Genomic DNA, 15,486 nt, shown 5'->3' on the forward strand with positions numbered 1-15,486 from the left:
TTTATAAAAGTTTGTTCCATACATATGAAGGCTGATATCGTAAATGTGTACAACCTTTTTCGTGTTAAAACTGAAAAAAACAACGGTCATCGATCTCAATTTTACGTACAGGTCCTGACCCGATGACTATCAATCTTGGAAACTATAGGACACAATGAAGACAGACTACAAAGATCACTATACTGAACAAGAATCAAACCAGTCAGCTGCAGCTTCTCCGCATAAGTAAATCTTGTGTTATCCCTTTCCATCTTTAGGCAGCGAGGCACCAGAAATTTCCAACAAACCTAAAGCAGCATGGTCGAGACGCAGCAGACATTCTTGTTCATTCGTTTGAGGACAAGGATGAAACGAGCGGAACTGATTGACTGGGCTCCTCTGTGTTAACACGAGTAGCTTCCTTTTTCAACTTGTGGTTATTGTATGCAGCTACCCCTGCAATAGCTGCAAACGTCCAGGTTTCTCTCATCATTTTATCAAAATGCCAGGCTACTGTTGAAGTTCAAATAAATTATTAAGCAATTCTGAAGGTGAAGTTAACAAAATCAGTAGAAGATCCAGAATCGAGTATAATAAGTGAAAGTAGACTCATTATCACGTTTTCAGGCTCCCTTACAACAGTTGGAAGCGGGGAAGCATGAATGCAAACGATGTACTTACCAACCGCATAACCAAATAGATTTATCAGTGTCAATTTTGTGTCCGCAAAAAGAAGGGCTGACAGTAAAACTACTACCCAGTCCTTCACGACCCCAGCTACACGAATGGTCAAAGCACTTGTATGCGAGATGACAAGGAAAACTGAAAGATTGAGGGCGAAAGTACAAAGAGAGTTTAGAATAAGAATGAGCGGTTTGAAGCTCCAAGTCCCTTGTTCATCCATCCTTGGCTTCTCCAGGAAGATCCACGGAATTAAGAGACAAAGAGCACTGCATCATGGACCCAATTTCAATTCAAAGACAGCAATAATATCGGAACATATCTCGGAATTCTAAAGAATGAAAGTACATGCCTGCAGGGGCTAACATAGTACATCATAGATATAGGATTCAGTTTCAGCCCCTTCCGCTTCACAAAAATTTCCATAAATACCAGCCTTAAAGCTTCCCCAACTACACCTCCCATTTGGTAAACAACACCAATCCAGTTGATATCTATTTCGCCATAAGAAGCCACCAGAACACCAAAACTGATCACCGACATTATAAGAAGCATTTTGACACTCATAACCTCAAGTCCAGCGAATACACCAAGAATGAAAACAGCAACTGGCACTGTAGATGTAGCAGAAATCAAAACAATGGTACGAGGGCCAAATCATAATCAATTTTAGCCACTAAAGTTGCATTGACTAAAAAACAGTTCCACCAATGAAGCAACTAGTAAACACCTACTGATTGCTTTCAACATTTGAGCAAATGCAACAGATATGTAGAGGTAAGCAGTATTCCCTAGCCAGAGAGTCATTGCAAACATAGCACCAATAGGTATAACTGACGACATATATCTGGAGAATAAAAAACTTGAGTTGTTAGCAATAATGAAACCATGATGCTAGAATAAAAAATCGAGTGAGATCAAGATAAATGCAATTAAATGGTGAAACATGAAAAAATTTGAGGACAATAACTATAAAGGTAGGGCTAGCTCACATATCCAAAGTCATTCCTTCCTCAACTTTAATAATCTGCAAAAAGGGGGGAATCTATATTAAAACACAATAATCGACAAATCCTGATCATGGGTATTATTTGTGCATATATTACCTTGAGAACCTTGGTAAGAACGAAACATAAGACAGAGGAGAAGATCATATGAAGCATCGTCAATCCAAGAGGATACGGGAAGTTTATTTCCTTTGACGACAACACCCACTGCATTCAAGAATATTTTGACAAGGTAAATTTGGCAGAACAATTTCGTGACTTCTGAAATGTACTTCCAAAGGCTTATAGAAAGTGCATAAATGACATTTCACTTACATAGCCAATAAGTAGGCACTCTATGCAATTGATAAAAGTATGCAACTTAGCAATGCCTCATTCTAGTCATGTGATTCATGTATGTAGTGAAACTTCACCACAAGAACTCCAATAAATAGGTGCAAGAATTGATTTCTCAAATCCTCAAAATAGCACATAAAAAGAAAATAAAAACTCCATGGAACTTTGCTAAAAAATACAAGAAATCCTATACTCAATGGAAATATACATCAACTCTTAGGAGTCTATAACTATCATACTGGAAAACCCATTTAAGTTCAGAATTTATACCATAAAATAATAATGATTATCATTTGTCTCAATTGCAATCAAAGAATGCAGAAAATATAGTGTTTACATGGGATAATAGAAATGAGATCTAGGATATTTTTCTTCACAGAGTAGAACGAAAAAAAAAGCCCAAACAATAGCACGTAGCACCATTTTCATCACAGATCTCCTACAAACAATCGCATGTAGCACCATTTTCATCACAGATGCACAAAGATGTATCTTACAGTGCACATAGGGCAACAAGTTTACTCCTTTTAGCGTATGGACATATAAAACTTTCTCATAGAAAATGTCACTTGCCATCAAAACCAAACCTATGCTACAGTTCTCAAAAACTGAATTAAATATCTAGCAGTGGTCTCACTTTTGTTAACAAAAAAGAGACAAAAACTAAAGCTCCATCAATCTTACATCTGTGAGGTGAAAAACAGGCAGTATAATTTTTCTTTCATAGATATTTACACTAATTTAACGTTAGTTGTACTTTGATGGAACAAAATTTGCAGCGTTCAGTTAATCCGAGATATTGTCCAACTTAATTCGCTAGTATTTATATAGGACTCTCCTGCAAAGATCATCTCCTAATGTTAATGTTCTTAAGAAATTGGACGCAGACTAAGAAAATGGAAATAACTAAAGCAATCAGTGTTCACATTATGGACTATTGTGGTTTCGATCTCAAGTGGCGAACATTTTGCACCTAAAATCTACTGTGCAAGTGATTGTGTGGCATCATTCTATCACCTAAAGAAACTTTGGATGTCGGGATTCATTTTCCAAACCCTTTTTTTATTTTTGGATGAAACCAAAACATTACACTTTTATTCCCAATTTCCCCCAAACACGTCTAATCATATCTTTAATTAAATATCATTCCAAAAAAAAATACTCTATTATATATTCTATTTCAATAAACTCTAGTGACAAATTTAAAATACTTCATATAATTTCATGTGACATCGCCAACCAAAATATAATTATATGGTTCAATATCAGCTCCCTAAACCAATAAAACAAGGACACTTCAACATATATTGCCTAAAAAAATTTTGAGAGAAAAAGTCTCGCGAAATTATCAGAAACTCCATCAACCATAGCAATGGCTTTCGGTTGTGGAGTTGTCATCACCCGTGAAAATAAGGCACATCTAACACAGTAAACTACTCCTGCCTTCGACCATACTCAAGCTTTAAAGTTGCGACAACTGAATGCCCACGCTATAAAACGAATTTCATATCAAGAAACATGCTTTCCATTTACTCCTCTAACTCAAAGCAAATTCAATTAACAAATCCATGAAATCCTAGCCAAATTGGAGCTTAAATTGTCGACCCTTTGCTCTTCCTAACACAATTTCCTCGGATATAATCCTTCCCATCACATTCAAATCATCATCCACAACCCACAAATCTCATCACTTGTTTGACAATGTGCCAATTAGAAGTACGCGATCATCGATTCGACTATTTCACATAAACGTACACTGTAGGAAGTGGAAAAAGGAGAAATACAGTAGAGATGAAATAACCTTGTTGAAGAAGATCTGCCCGCTGGATAGAGCAATGTATATGAGAATGTAAGCATATGTGACGAACTCTTCTCTCACCCATTTTCTACTCCGATCCGCCATTGCAGCACCGGAAACTCCCACAGACCCAGAAATATTCAGCGAGAAGTGTGATAGAAAAATCGTAGTTTCGAGGGGAGAACAGCGGACATAATTTTGACCTGAAGGGGATTTTAGAAACAGAAAAAAAACAAGAAATTGCTTCCAGATTATATATATGGGCTCAAGGACCCAGACCCGCATATATATATATATATGCGGGTCTGGGTCCTTGAGCCCGGGCGGGGAAAGGACAATCGAGCGGGTCCAGTCAAAAGTACCGGGGAGTCTGGATCCCGGATGAAGGAAGAACCAGAGTCTCAGTCCATAACTGATCCCGGGAAAACATTCGTTGGTTAATACAAGAGAATCAAGTTAGATGATCATTGATTATGTCCATAGATAATTAAGAGATTTGTCATCTCCTACCGGTTCACAAATCGTGCGGAAGTCAAAACATGGACCATATCTATACATGATAGCCATCATCCGAGCATCTCGAAGTAGTCACCGATTATTCTATAAATACCTTAAATTGTGATAAAATCAAGACATTACTTGTTCATTCTCACAAACAATCTTCACATATTTACTTAAACACATTTTCTTTAATTTAAGTGCATAGCTGAATGTCAGTGTGGTCACGTAATGTTCTTTGTTATCAGGTAAACATATTATCCAGCTCGGATTCATCTTGCTCGATCACAAGCATATGCAGAAAAAAAACATATCTCCTTCAAAAAATTTATCCACTCAACTCACCTAATTTTTCCGAGCGAGATCGGCATATTTATATTATATGCATGTGTATATATTAAATTACGTAATTAATGTAAATTATTTAAAAATAAATTGTAATGATATTATAATAATGACACAATAAATAGTAACAATTTTTTAAATAGAAGTAAAAAAGAAAAATGAAAAGTAGGTGAATTTTATAATATCACCTGCCTTTAAGTTGGTCAACAATTTGACGGTCTGAACAAGTCTCGACCCAACCAACTTTGGTTGGATTGCCAGCTGCGTGTAGTGTCCCACCATTTTTTGTTGTAAGAAAGAAAACACAAAATTTGGGTGAAGTTCGTATTTTGTAAGACATATATTTTATTTGATTTATCTATGAAAAAGTATTACTTTTTATGTTAAAAATATTACATTTTATCGGAATATCGATAGGGTTGACCTGTCTCACAGATAAATATTCGTGAGACCGTTTCACAGAAGACATATTCAAAAAACAAACATAATTAAATCTATTAACTCTTTCTCATCATTAATTACCAAAATATTTGATCAATCACCGAATAAAATTATCTTAACTCTTATAAAATACAAAAAAGATAAAAATGGTGCAAATTTAAAATCATGATAAACAATTAATCTACTAAGAAAAAAATATTCTATAGTTTTTAAATGAAATTACTATCAAATCACGTTATAAAAGTTTTAAACTTTTTTAAAAATTTTAAATAGTTAACGAAATCGATAAGTTATTTTGACTAGTGTTTTCAGAATCGGATGACACCAACTAGTTGAACGCTGGCTATAGATCATGTCCGAACAACTTTCAAAAATCATTATATGTCGTTCATATCAGTATTGAACCGGTGAACTGATTAAAAAACAGTTGGATTAGTTCAATTTTTTTTATTTTATTTTTGGTTATATATATACACGATATTTTTTGATTTTGAAATTTGTTAAAATAACATTATAATAGTATTAAAGCTAATTAATTTTTTAAAATCTCATTAAATATATGTTTATTATTTATATGTATTTTATATATTTGAAATTTAAATATATTATTTTTTTATATTAATTTTTTTTTTAAATATTGGAGGAATAGGCCGAACTCAAATTAACTGGCTTTTCTAAAACCCACTCTCCGCCTCTTGTCGTTACAAAACAAGATCAATAGACTAGGTTTTTTGCTCAGCTCCGCCGCCACCATCAGCTGCGATGTCGAAAAAGCGTTCTCGAATCGCGAATCCGGAGCCCTTCTCACCGTTTACCTCCGATTCCGTCTCTTACAAGCGACGTTCTAAGCCACCAAAACACCACCAGCTCCAGCAAAGGCTCGTGCCGTCGGCTGTCAGCTCAAAGATTCTCAATGAAGCCCTTATTCAGCAGAAGGAAATTCAACTAGAAGAAGATAAAAATGATGCCCAGAATAATGGCATCGTGTTTTCTCAAGTGGACGACCCTAAAAACAGTATCAGAGACGAGGAAGAAGATTTGGATTATTTTAAAGGGTTTTCCGAGTCAGAGATCCAGTCTGGGCAACATGATTTTGAGGTTTTCTCTTCGTTTTATTTCACATATCTGTAGCCGCGGGGCTCGGATTTAGTGGAGCCATGGTTAAAATTCTTTTACTGAAATTACCCGTGAATTTTGATTTTGTAATCTGTCACTTTGTTGTTCTTCATCTATTTCAGTGAGCAAATTAATCATGTCTTTAGTCGTTACTTTTTGGTTTCTTTTTTTGATTTCGTATGCGGTTCATTATAATTTTTAGAGATTGAATTGACTGTTGTCATTTGAATCTTGTTGGAGGAAGGTGTTCATAATATCCGAAATGCACGTTTCCTAATTCTGTCAGGAGTGGAGCTTCATTTCAGCTAAAATTTGAACTCAATGCTCGATTTATTTCTTGATTTTCTTTCTGAGAGATGAACAATTGTTTTTCTTGACCTCCAATTATTTTTAAAGGCCTTTGTTAATTTGAAATTCAAAGACTCGATGGATATCTCTGTTGCACGGTATGTATATGTGTTTCAGCACTTCATTGCAGATTCGATATATTTCCCAATCCTTCATATTTTGATAAGGGACGCCAGTCAGTCTGTTTGCCATAGGATATTTGTTCATAAAACTTAGCTGTCTTTTGAATCTTTGATCGATTATAGAATAAATTTATGTCATATTCCTTTTTTTCTTATCCTTGAAATCACTTTTAGTAAATTGTTACATTTGCTTTTAATATTATCCTATTTGTTTGATCAAATAGGATAAGATTGATGAAGAAGATGAAAAGCTGCTTGAGGCCTTCTTTTCTAAAGATGATCGTCCTCATCACACATTGGCCGACATCATTGTCGAGAAGATCAAAGAAAAAGATGCCCAAGTTTCTTCAGGTCTGATTCAAGTATCCTCACGAATACTTTCCTGATCTTTATATAATTACCCCTGTATATCTTAATGATTTTTTAGCCTCTCTTTTTATTGATTTTTAATTTTTAATATACTGTGGTAAGATTTCGGAAGCCTTTGGCCATGTCTGTTTATCTTTTCTGGGAGTGTTTTGGCAATGTTGACATTTCCTATAAACACAAATAATAAACACATCCTTGTAAAAATTTATTGTTCTTTCTGAAAACACATTTTCACTCTCCCAAATACAATTAATATTTTATATTGCTATTGATATCTCTCAAAACTAATCTATTATTGTACTGTATTGAATCAATACTCCATATTTATTAGTATGAAATAATCATAGGAAAAACTGAACGGTCTACGCATCAAAACATGACATCTAATCTAAAATAAAAAATGTCTCATTCCGAAACGTAACTGAATGATTTTCCCTGAAATAAGGAATCAATATAATCCTCTTATTATTGATTAAGATATAAATACCCCAGTGAATTTTAAATAAACATGATATTTACAACAAAAATGTTATTAAGAAAACATAGTCAAACGTGTGTCACATTCTCAGTTTGTTTTAGTTTGTTTTATGTAGGAGGTGAAGATGTAGTTTCAACTGACCTTGACACTTTACCAGTGTTACATTGTTGGGATGCTTATCGTATAATGAAAAGAGTCATGACAACTTTTTACTATTTTCGGTTTCACTTGTTTGGTTGTAGGAGCGCAGGCAATGCCTAAATTAGATGATTCCATTGTGGAACTATACAAGGGGTATGCCATTTATCTTATTCTTTTAATGTTAAACTGTTGGATGTCTCGTCCTTCTCTTTTCCATTATTATTATTATTTTCCTTTTTTGGTGCCACAGTGATCGGTAATATGTCGGTAATATGTGTTTTCTGCAGGGTGGGCAAGCTACTCAGTAAATACACCTCTGGTAAGGTGCCAAAAGCCTTCAAGCATATACCTTCTATGCAACTCTGGGAAGAAGTCCTGTACTTGACTGAACCAGAGAAATGGTCTCCTAATGCAATGTATCAAACCACTAGAATATTTGCTTCTAATTTGGGTGTCAAGAAAGTGGAACGGTTCTACAAGTTTGTCTTGCTGCCACGTGTGAGAGAAGACATTCGAAAGAATAAGAGGCTGCACTTTGCTTTGTATCAATCTTTAAAAAAGGCTCTCTATAAACCAGCTGCTTTTAATAAAGGAATCTTACTTCCGTTATGTGAGGTATCTAATACATCGCCAATTGATTCATTAGTTCATTATAATTGGTTCTTGATTTTGATAACTGGATTGACGGCCCAATTTATCCTCAAGCACACTTGAGTTTCCTCTTGTGCCAGTGTGCCTGTTACACGTGCAAAGTTCTTTACTGGCATATGATTTTACTAGATAAGTAAAACCTTAACCTCTGGTTGTTCAGCATGTTCTTTGTGCATTTAGTTCGACAATTTGGCTAAGTCAGGCAAAAAAGCAAGAAATGACCTTTTATATATCAGTGATAACAACCGCACCTTTAATAAAATGTCACTGGTGTCATAACGTTCATTTCAATGTAAGTGAGCCGACTTACTGATTTCATGCTCCGGGTTGCAATGGTTCGTATAATGGATACTTACCAAGTGTCAATTAGGGCTTCAATTGAGGCGTTTGCCATTCTTTTCCATGGATAATAGGTTGCTGATTTTTATGTTTCAGGATGAATTTTGAAGAGAGAAGTGAGCCATTTGCCTACATTTTCTAGAAACTTTTTCACCTTTTTCTGTGTTGCAATTTCTGGGTGTTACTATTAAAAAAATTTTACGCATGAATGCATACCACAGTTTTCTTCATATGAACATCGGTTGATTTTTAAGAGAAACCTTTTATTTTCCAGTCAAATACATGCTCTTTAAGGGAGGCTGTCATTGTTGGGAGCATTATTGAGAAAAATTCAATCCCTCCACTTCATTCTAGGTATGCTTGTGACCTTAATCTAAATCGCTCTACTTTTCACTTTTAGATCACAAATATACCGCCCTAAAAGCAGTTGCATCAATGCTCTTAGTGTTATAATAGCTATTCCACATGATTAGGCAAAATTTTAAATGTTTATTGATCTGATATAATCATATAGTGACCAAGAATCAAATTTCTGTCAACAATGGGAAAAAAATCTTACGGGAAAAATCTGTCATTTTGTTTCCATTATTCCATGAATAATTTCGCTACATCATTGGAGGTTTTATTGAATGCAGAGCTGCTTACTTTGATGCTAAATTCATATTACCTTTCGGAATCCCTTTTACATTTCATTTTGAGGTTGTCAGCCTCTGTTTTATTAATATGAGCTCTTCACCATGGTTGCTCGGTGTTCTTTGAATACATTTGATTCAAACAGCTTGAAAAGTTTGAAATGCTTGATTGCCACTTTTAAATGTCTCAGACATTTGACGGAGCTTGACATACAAACATGTTAATTGTTGAAAAACACATTTGTTTTTTTTTTGGGGGGGGGGAGGGGGAGGGGGAGGGGGATTTTTGGTTTTTATGGTATTATTTTCATCGTGTTATTAATCCATATCATTTTGCTTACTTGCGAATTGTGATGTATCATGTTTAATATTTGTTGCATGTAACAGTGTCGCATTGTTGAAACTAGCAGAGCTGGAGTACTGTGGAACAACAAGGTATTTATACTTGTGCAGTGACTCCTGAGTTTCATTATCCCACATGGACTACTTCATATAGATCTTGATATTATTGATGACTCATTCTGTTTTCCATTATGCTCTTGATATTTTTTACTTGCCACAATGTTTCACAAGAGCTTATCAGAAAGTATATGTTGACGATTTTAGATTTTATGTTTGTTGCAGTTATTTCATAAAGTTATTAATTGAGAAGAAATATGCATTGCCATATCGTGTACTTGATGCTTTAGTTGCTCATTTTATGAAATTTCATGAAGACTCCAGAGCAATGCCTGTGATCTGGCACCAGTCACTTCTCGCATTTGCTCAGAGGTTAGTTCTTTTGGTTATTTTTTCTTGCTTCTCCTTTTATTTTTTCTCCTCCCTTAGCATCTATACATGTCTCCCCCCGATGCCAGTAAAATATATTATTTAGATGTTGATTCCTCTAATTGTCAATTATTAGTTAGAAAAATTTACGAAATTTTCTCTTCTAACAGTGAAGCCTAAATTCTTCACAAAACTGCTCGTCTGTGTGCACATTCCATACGAAAAAAAGACTGGGTTTGATTGCTGTGTTGATGCAGGTACAAGAATGAGTTGACAAAGGAAGATAAAGCTAATCTCAACACTCTAGTTGATAGGCAAAGACATAAATTAGTGAGATGACCAGAGCTCTTACTATTTGATGGAAGTTTTTAAATGATTTATCGACTCATTTTTCTCTTCACATACAGGTTACTCCGGAAATATTAAGGGAATTAAACAACAGTCGAAACCGCGGGGACAAAGAGGATGATCTTATGTCAATATATATCCTTTTTTTCTCTATTGAAATATGATAAAATGAGTTTATCATTATATTTTGTTTATCTGTTTTGGAAACAAAATCAGTGCTAGGCTGCTAGCATCGCGATGCAACTTTCGTCCTTATGCACGAATGAATATACGCCCCATAAAAGAATATTTTCAATATCCTGTTCGTCTATGCCATATTATGCTTGCTTGGTTATCACTGTTTTTAATCCTGATAACCGTTTCCTAACCATAAATACCCTTGAATTTTTAGTTTCTCAGTATGATACTGGAATTTAGATTTGGATAGCCTTGAAACTTTTTAACTTGTAGAGTCATATGGTCTCTCTCTTTGTGCTGGATGCCCCTGGCTCCGTTTCTTTATTGATTGCACGCATTCCTTGACTCCCTATAACTGACACCTATTTCCACAGTTACTAAACCAATTCAAGAAGATAGGTTTGATATTCCGGATGTACCTATGGAAGAGGACTGAGCAACTTACCATTGCTTGATTCTTGCAGGTAAATGGTCTTCCCTACTAACTCCTCATCCTAATGATTGTAGCTATCAAGCGAAACTTTCATGATTTTCAATCTCTTTATGCAGGCATTAAAAAATTTTCATCAAGAAAGTCTAGCGGTAAGTCGACACATTCATCGAGTTAGTGTGGACACAGGGAAGATAAATATGCTGTGTACGATGGCTAAGATTCGGGAGAAGTTTCATATTTGTTTGCCAGCGTAGTAGGAAGATTTTCATAGTTTGTTTGGGTCTATATGTAGATTAAAGATGCGAACGTTTTAAGATGAAATGATTTATTGTTATTTTACGCAATAGACAAATTTGGTTAGTTTTATGAGAGATAATTTTTGAAGAAAGCACAAGTGATTGTCAAGCAAAAAGGGGTTTTATCCAGTCTTCCTTGTGACGAGAAAAAGGTTAATAAATTAAAATCTTTGATCAATATATAGTTAAAAATAAGTTAGTGTAATCGAGATGTCAATGTTATGGTTGATGAGTGTTTATGTAAGCATGTATGTATACACACAGGCATATATATATATATATATAAATATAGTATTTACTATATATTAAATATGTTATAAATTTTTAGTTTATAATTATAATATTTTCATGTTATTAGTGAATCCAAATTTTTTTTAGTTCAAATTGTAGTTCTTAAACACAATCCAAATATAATTTTAGATATATGAACTAAAATTTTTACTTTTTTTAATATAATTGACATTTATTATTTTAAATACAAATAAATTGAAGTATTATGTTACAAAATTATGGATTTCTTGAGGGATAAAATAAGGTTGGATGAGTATTGGTAAAGTTGGCGACACATGCTGATGCACACAACACAATCAAGCAAGAATAAAGGGATGGATCCTTCGGTTCCGTCGTCATTCCAAATTCTCCTTCCCTTGAAATTTGCCCCATTTTCACATCGATTCATCCGCCCTCTTCCCTCTGCAATCCCTTTTATATAAGCATTTTTTTCCTGCATTTTACCATTTCTCATTCCCTGTTCTTTCACTCGCCGTGCCTTATTCTTCATGGCTGCAATGTTGCAATCTGTTGGAATGGCATCTCCAGCTTCAGTTACTATGTCGGATCTTTCTAATAGATTCTCTGTTTATTCTCTTCCGGGTATCTTGCTTTTTCTTTTGTCTTTCTGTTTCATTGGATTTGTTTTGCACAATTTCAGTCGTGATGGGATTTGATTTTAGAACCCTGTGAGACATCAAATGTGCTGAGTACTCCTAAGAGAAAATGTTGACTAAAAACCCGTGTGTTAATTACAAAAGATTCAATCTTTGGTTTCAACCCAGAGATGGGAGACTGAACCCCCCAAGCGCACATTCTGGTTGGAGATCTTTGTAATTTACTGAAAGCGTTTTGGTCTGGACAGAGATCGTGGTCAATTCTCGTTCGGCTTTTCTCAAGGATTTTGAAACGAATAGTAACTACACTATCCTAGTTTGTTGGGCATTTTGCTTCATTTAATCCCAAAAGACTAGAGTATTTATAAAGTAACCAAATGTGATTTTCCCTGAAGAAGGTTCAATCCAAGAATTGTCTAGATAATTAAAAATGATTTTATTTTACTTTTTGCTTGATAACAATATGAAACTCTACGTGGTTTTATTGAACTTGTTTAATGAATTAGTTGCTTTGTGCTTTCTAAAGAATCATGGGTTTGTTCATGATCTTTGAATTTCATAATTATGTGCTTTCCCTCTCTTTTTCAGTGTGTACAATAAATTGACAGAGCCTAGTGTTCATTTTGTGTTTGTTATCCGCTTTGTTTCCATCAGCTACCCGATTTGATGTAAGGTTTGTTAATGGTCGGATTCACGGAGCTCGCAAGACGGGAAAAATGATTGCTAAAGCAGTTGTGGTTAGCGTGATGATTATGAACTCTTTGATTTTTTTTGTTTTGTTTTTTTTTCCTGTGATTTTGATAGTTTAACCAATGGATTCTCTTATCTGAAGTTGGCTTTTGTATCGCTTGTTGAATTTTCAGGCGCAGGCTGAAAATCCTACCTTGGCGGCTTCAAAAACTGGGTGAAGTTCTGAAATTCCCTTCCCAACTCTGAAAATCTTCTTGTTCTCATGCATGTACTTCCACTTAATGTTCCAATTTTGGATTATCTCAGCTGGAATGTGAGAAAAAATTACGTCTTAGATAATGAGCTGACGGAGTTCGGACGGACAATACGAAACATACTCAATTTGATTACAAACTAGTCTAGATTTGTATCAGAGACCACGTGAGCATAAGCTTTCTTAGTTGCGGGTAAACCTTTTCATCCCAAAGGGTCCACATTTTGTGCAACTCGAGGTTTCAATTGCGAGTTGACGTCCATAAAGGACAAGCCACTTATACCATGTTTGAAGGAACGACTAAAGAGAGAGATCCCATCGTGACTTGTTTTGGTATACCAAAGTGGTGGTAGTTTAGGTTGTCATTAGAAAACAACCAATTTAAATCTTGTGGCGAATTGGGCTTTTGATATTACTTGGCTCGGAGGATCTTAGTTTTTATTTAATGAAAAATGCATAGTAACTTAAAATACATCATGTCTTGCGCATTGGAATATGGGTGCATCTTTATCTACATATAAGTATTAAAAATCACGTTTACTTCTCTGCCCTACTTGGTCAACCCAGAAATATGTTGTGGCATGCCATTTAAGTTTTAAATAGTATAATTCTTTTCCAATAGTTTTATGTGTACTTATGGAAACTTGAGAAGTGCCACATTAATGTTTTGCTTCTTCAGGCACAAACTTTTGCTGTTTGAAGCTCTTAGAGAAGGATTAGAGGAAGAAATGGAACGCGATCCTCGAGTTTGCGTCATGGGTGAAGATGTGGGCCATTATGGAGGGTCATACAAAGTCACAAAAGACCTTGCTAAGAAATTTGGAGATCTTCGAGTGCTTGATACACCCATTGCCGAAAATTCTTTTACAGGCATGGCTGTAGGGGCTGCCATGACAGGGCTAAGACCTGTAATTGAAGGCATGAATATGGGATTTCTTCTATTGGCCTTCAACCAAATATCAGACAACTGTGGCATGCTACACTATACCTCAGGCGGGCAGTTCACAATTCCAACTGTGATTCGTGGACCAGGAGGGGTTGGGCGCCAACTCGGGGCTGAGCATTCACAGAGGCTCGAATCCTATTTTCAGTCAATTCCCGGTATACAGATGGTTGCTTGTTCGACTCCATATAATGCCAAAGGTCTCATGAAAGCTGCAATCCGTAGTGAGAACCCAGTAGTTCTTTTTGAGCATGTGCTTCTTTACAACCTCAAGGAGAGAATTCCCGATGAAGAGTATGTGTTGTCTCTCGAAGAGGCAGAAATGGTGAGGCCTGGCCAGCATGTTACAATCTTGACCTACTCTCGGATGAGATACCATGTGATGCAAGCCGCCAAGACTCTAGTCAACAAAGGTTATGATCCCGAGGTGATTGATATCCGGTCCTTGAAGCCCTTTGATCTCTATACTATTGGAAATTCGGTCAAGAAAACACACAGAGTGCTTATTGTTGAGGAGTGCATGAGAACTGGTGGCATCGGAGCAAGTCTTACAGCAGCGATAAATGAGAATTTCCATGATTATTTAGATGCTCCAATCATCTGCCTTTCATCTCAGGACGTGCCTACTCCTTATGCCGGGACTTTGGAGGAATGGACAGTGGTTCAACCGGCACAGATTGTAACTGCAGTGGAACAGCTCTGTCAATAAGCAGTAGGGGTGAGTTCAACTCAAAAACAAGTTTCAGCTTTTTCACTTTGAATCAGAATCTTGGTAATTTTCTTCCTATATTCAATAATTTTTCGAGTTTCAACTTCCATGGATTTTGTTATTGGACGAGATACTAATATACGTGGATATCATCAATACGTATTTCAGAGTTTTTGAAGGAAAATTTTTATGTTTAGTGATCATTTTGTTGTAAATTTGGATTATATTGTCATTTATTCTTGGTATATATGCAAATATTGCATTTGGATCCACTAGCCACATTTATAACATTTATATTATGAGATTTTGCTATTATATCGTGAGATTTCGATATTATATAATAAGATTTTATTTTAAATATATAAAGATATTTGATAAATAATTTTTTTCTATTGATTTTTTTTTTTTGTGTGCCTAGGAATCATTGTACAGAATTTGGTTGTACATGTAACATTTCTCATAGAAAAAAAATTAAAAAAATATATATTGCTCCACAATTTTATTCATGAATTGGCGTTTAATTAATCGGTTAACTTCCTAATCTAATTGGAATTTAATCAAATGAAAATTTGCTTGCCTAATTAATAACAACATATATTCCATGTCAATAAAGAATTAAAAGGTCAATATATTGCTATCTTGGCAAGATCCAAATTATATTCCAGTCAATTGTAAAGCTCCTAAATTGGTTGTGTTTCAAA

The 15,486-nt window shown here is 35.1% G+C and overlaps 3 protein-coding genes across 6 annotated transcripts; 2 read left to right on the forward strand and 1 right to left on the reverse strand.

The window, feature by feature from the left end:
• On the reverse strand, positions 1 to 4,067 carry LOC140838520 (probable sugar phosphate/phosphate translocator At3g14410). The gene is made up of 7 exons (XM_073204880.1): positions 3,805 to 4,067; positions 1,767 to 1,874; positions 1,653 to 1,687; positions 1,395 to 1,507; positions 1,013 to 1,274; positions 661 to 929; positions 1 to 444 (listed from the first exon to the last, which is right to left on the reverse strand). Exons 1-7 carry the CDS (start codon positions 3,904 to 3,906, stop codon positions 326 to 328), a joined length of 1,008 nt encoding a protein of 335 aa, XP_073060981.1. The 5' UTR covers positions 3,907 to 4,067; the 3' UTR covers positions 1 to 325.
• Positions 4,068 to 5,782: 1,715 nt separating this feature from the next.
• LOC140838521 (bystin-like) lies at positions 5,783 to 11,351 on the forward strand. Of its 2 annotated transcripts, none has more exons than XM_073204882.1 (11): positions 5,783 to 6,183; positions 6,896 to 7,022; positions 7,761 to 7,812; positions 7,947 to 8,274; positions 8,924 to 9,003; positions 9,669 to 9,716; positions 9,906 to 10,052; positions 10,307 to 10,379; positions 10,457 to 10,532; positions 10,931 to 11,038; positions 11,124 to 11,351. In XM_073204882.1, the coding sequence occupies exons 1-10, from the start codon at positions 5,848 to 5,850 to the stop codon at positions 11,008 to 11,010; spliced, it is 1,347 nt and encodes a 448-aa protein (XP_073060983.1). In that variant the 5' UTR covers positions 5,783 to 5,847; the 3' UTR covers positions 11,011 to 11,038; positions 11,124 to 11,351. The 2 variants fall into 2 exon arrangements, with proteins under 2 accessions (XP_073060983.1, XP_073060984.1); XM_073204883.1 differs by having other exon boundaries at positions 10,937 to 11,038.
• A 485-nt stretch (positions 11,352 to 11,836) lies between these two features.
• On the forward strand, positions 11,837 to 15,057 carry LOC140838522 (pyruvate dehydrogenase E1 component subunit beta-3, chloroplastic-like). 3 transcript variants are annotated; one of them, XM_073204887.1, is made up of 4 exons: positions 11,837 to 12,176; positions 12,845 to 12,927; positions 13,060 to 13,094; positions 13,813 to 15,057. In XM_073204887.1, exons 1-4 carry the CDS (start codon positions 12,083 to 12,085, stop codon positions 14,783 to 14,785), a joined length of 1,185 nt encoding a protein of 394 aa, XP_073060988.1. In that variant the 5' UTR covers positions 11,837 to 12,082; the 3' UTR covers positions 14,786 to 15,057. The 3 variants fall into 3 exon arrangements, with proteins under 3 accessions (XP_073060988.1, XP_073060985.1, XP_073060986.1); XM_073204884.1 differs by having other exon boundaries at positions 11,838 to 12,175; positions 12,829 to 12,927; positions 13,054 to 13,094; XM_073204885.1 differs by having other exon boundaries at positions 11,839 to 12,176; positions 13,054 to 13,094.
• Positions 15,058 to 15,486: the final 429 nt, after the last annotated feature.

This window comes from Primulina eburnea, chromosome 8, assembly GCF_022965805.1.
Source record: "Primulina eburnea isolate SZY01 chromosome 8, ASM2296580v1, whole genome shotgun sequence".
Classification (NCBI taxonomy): domain Eukaryota; kingdom Viridiplantae; phylum Streptophyta; class Magnoliopsida; order Lamiales; family Gesneriaceae; genus Primulina; species Primulina eburnea.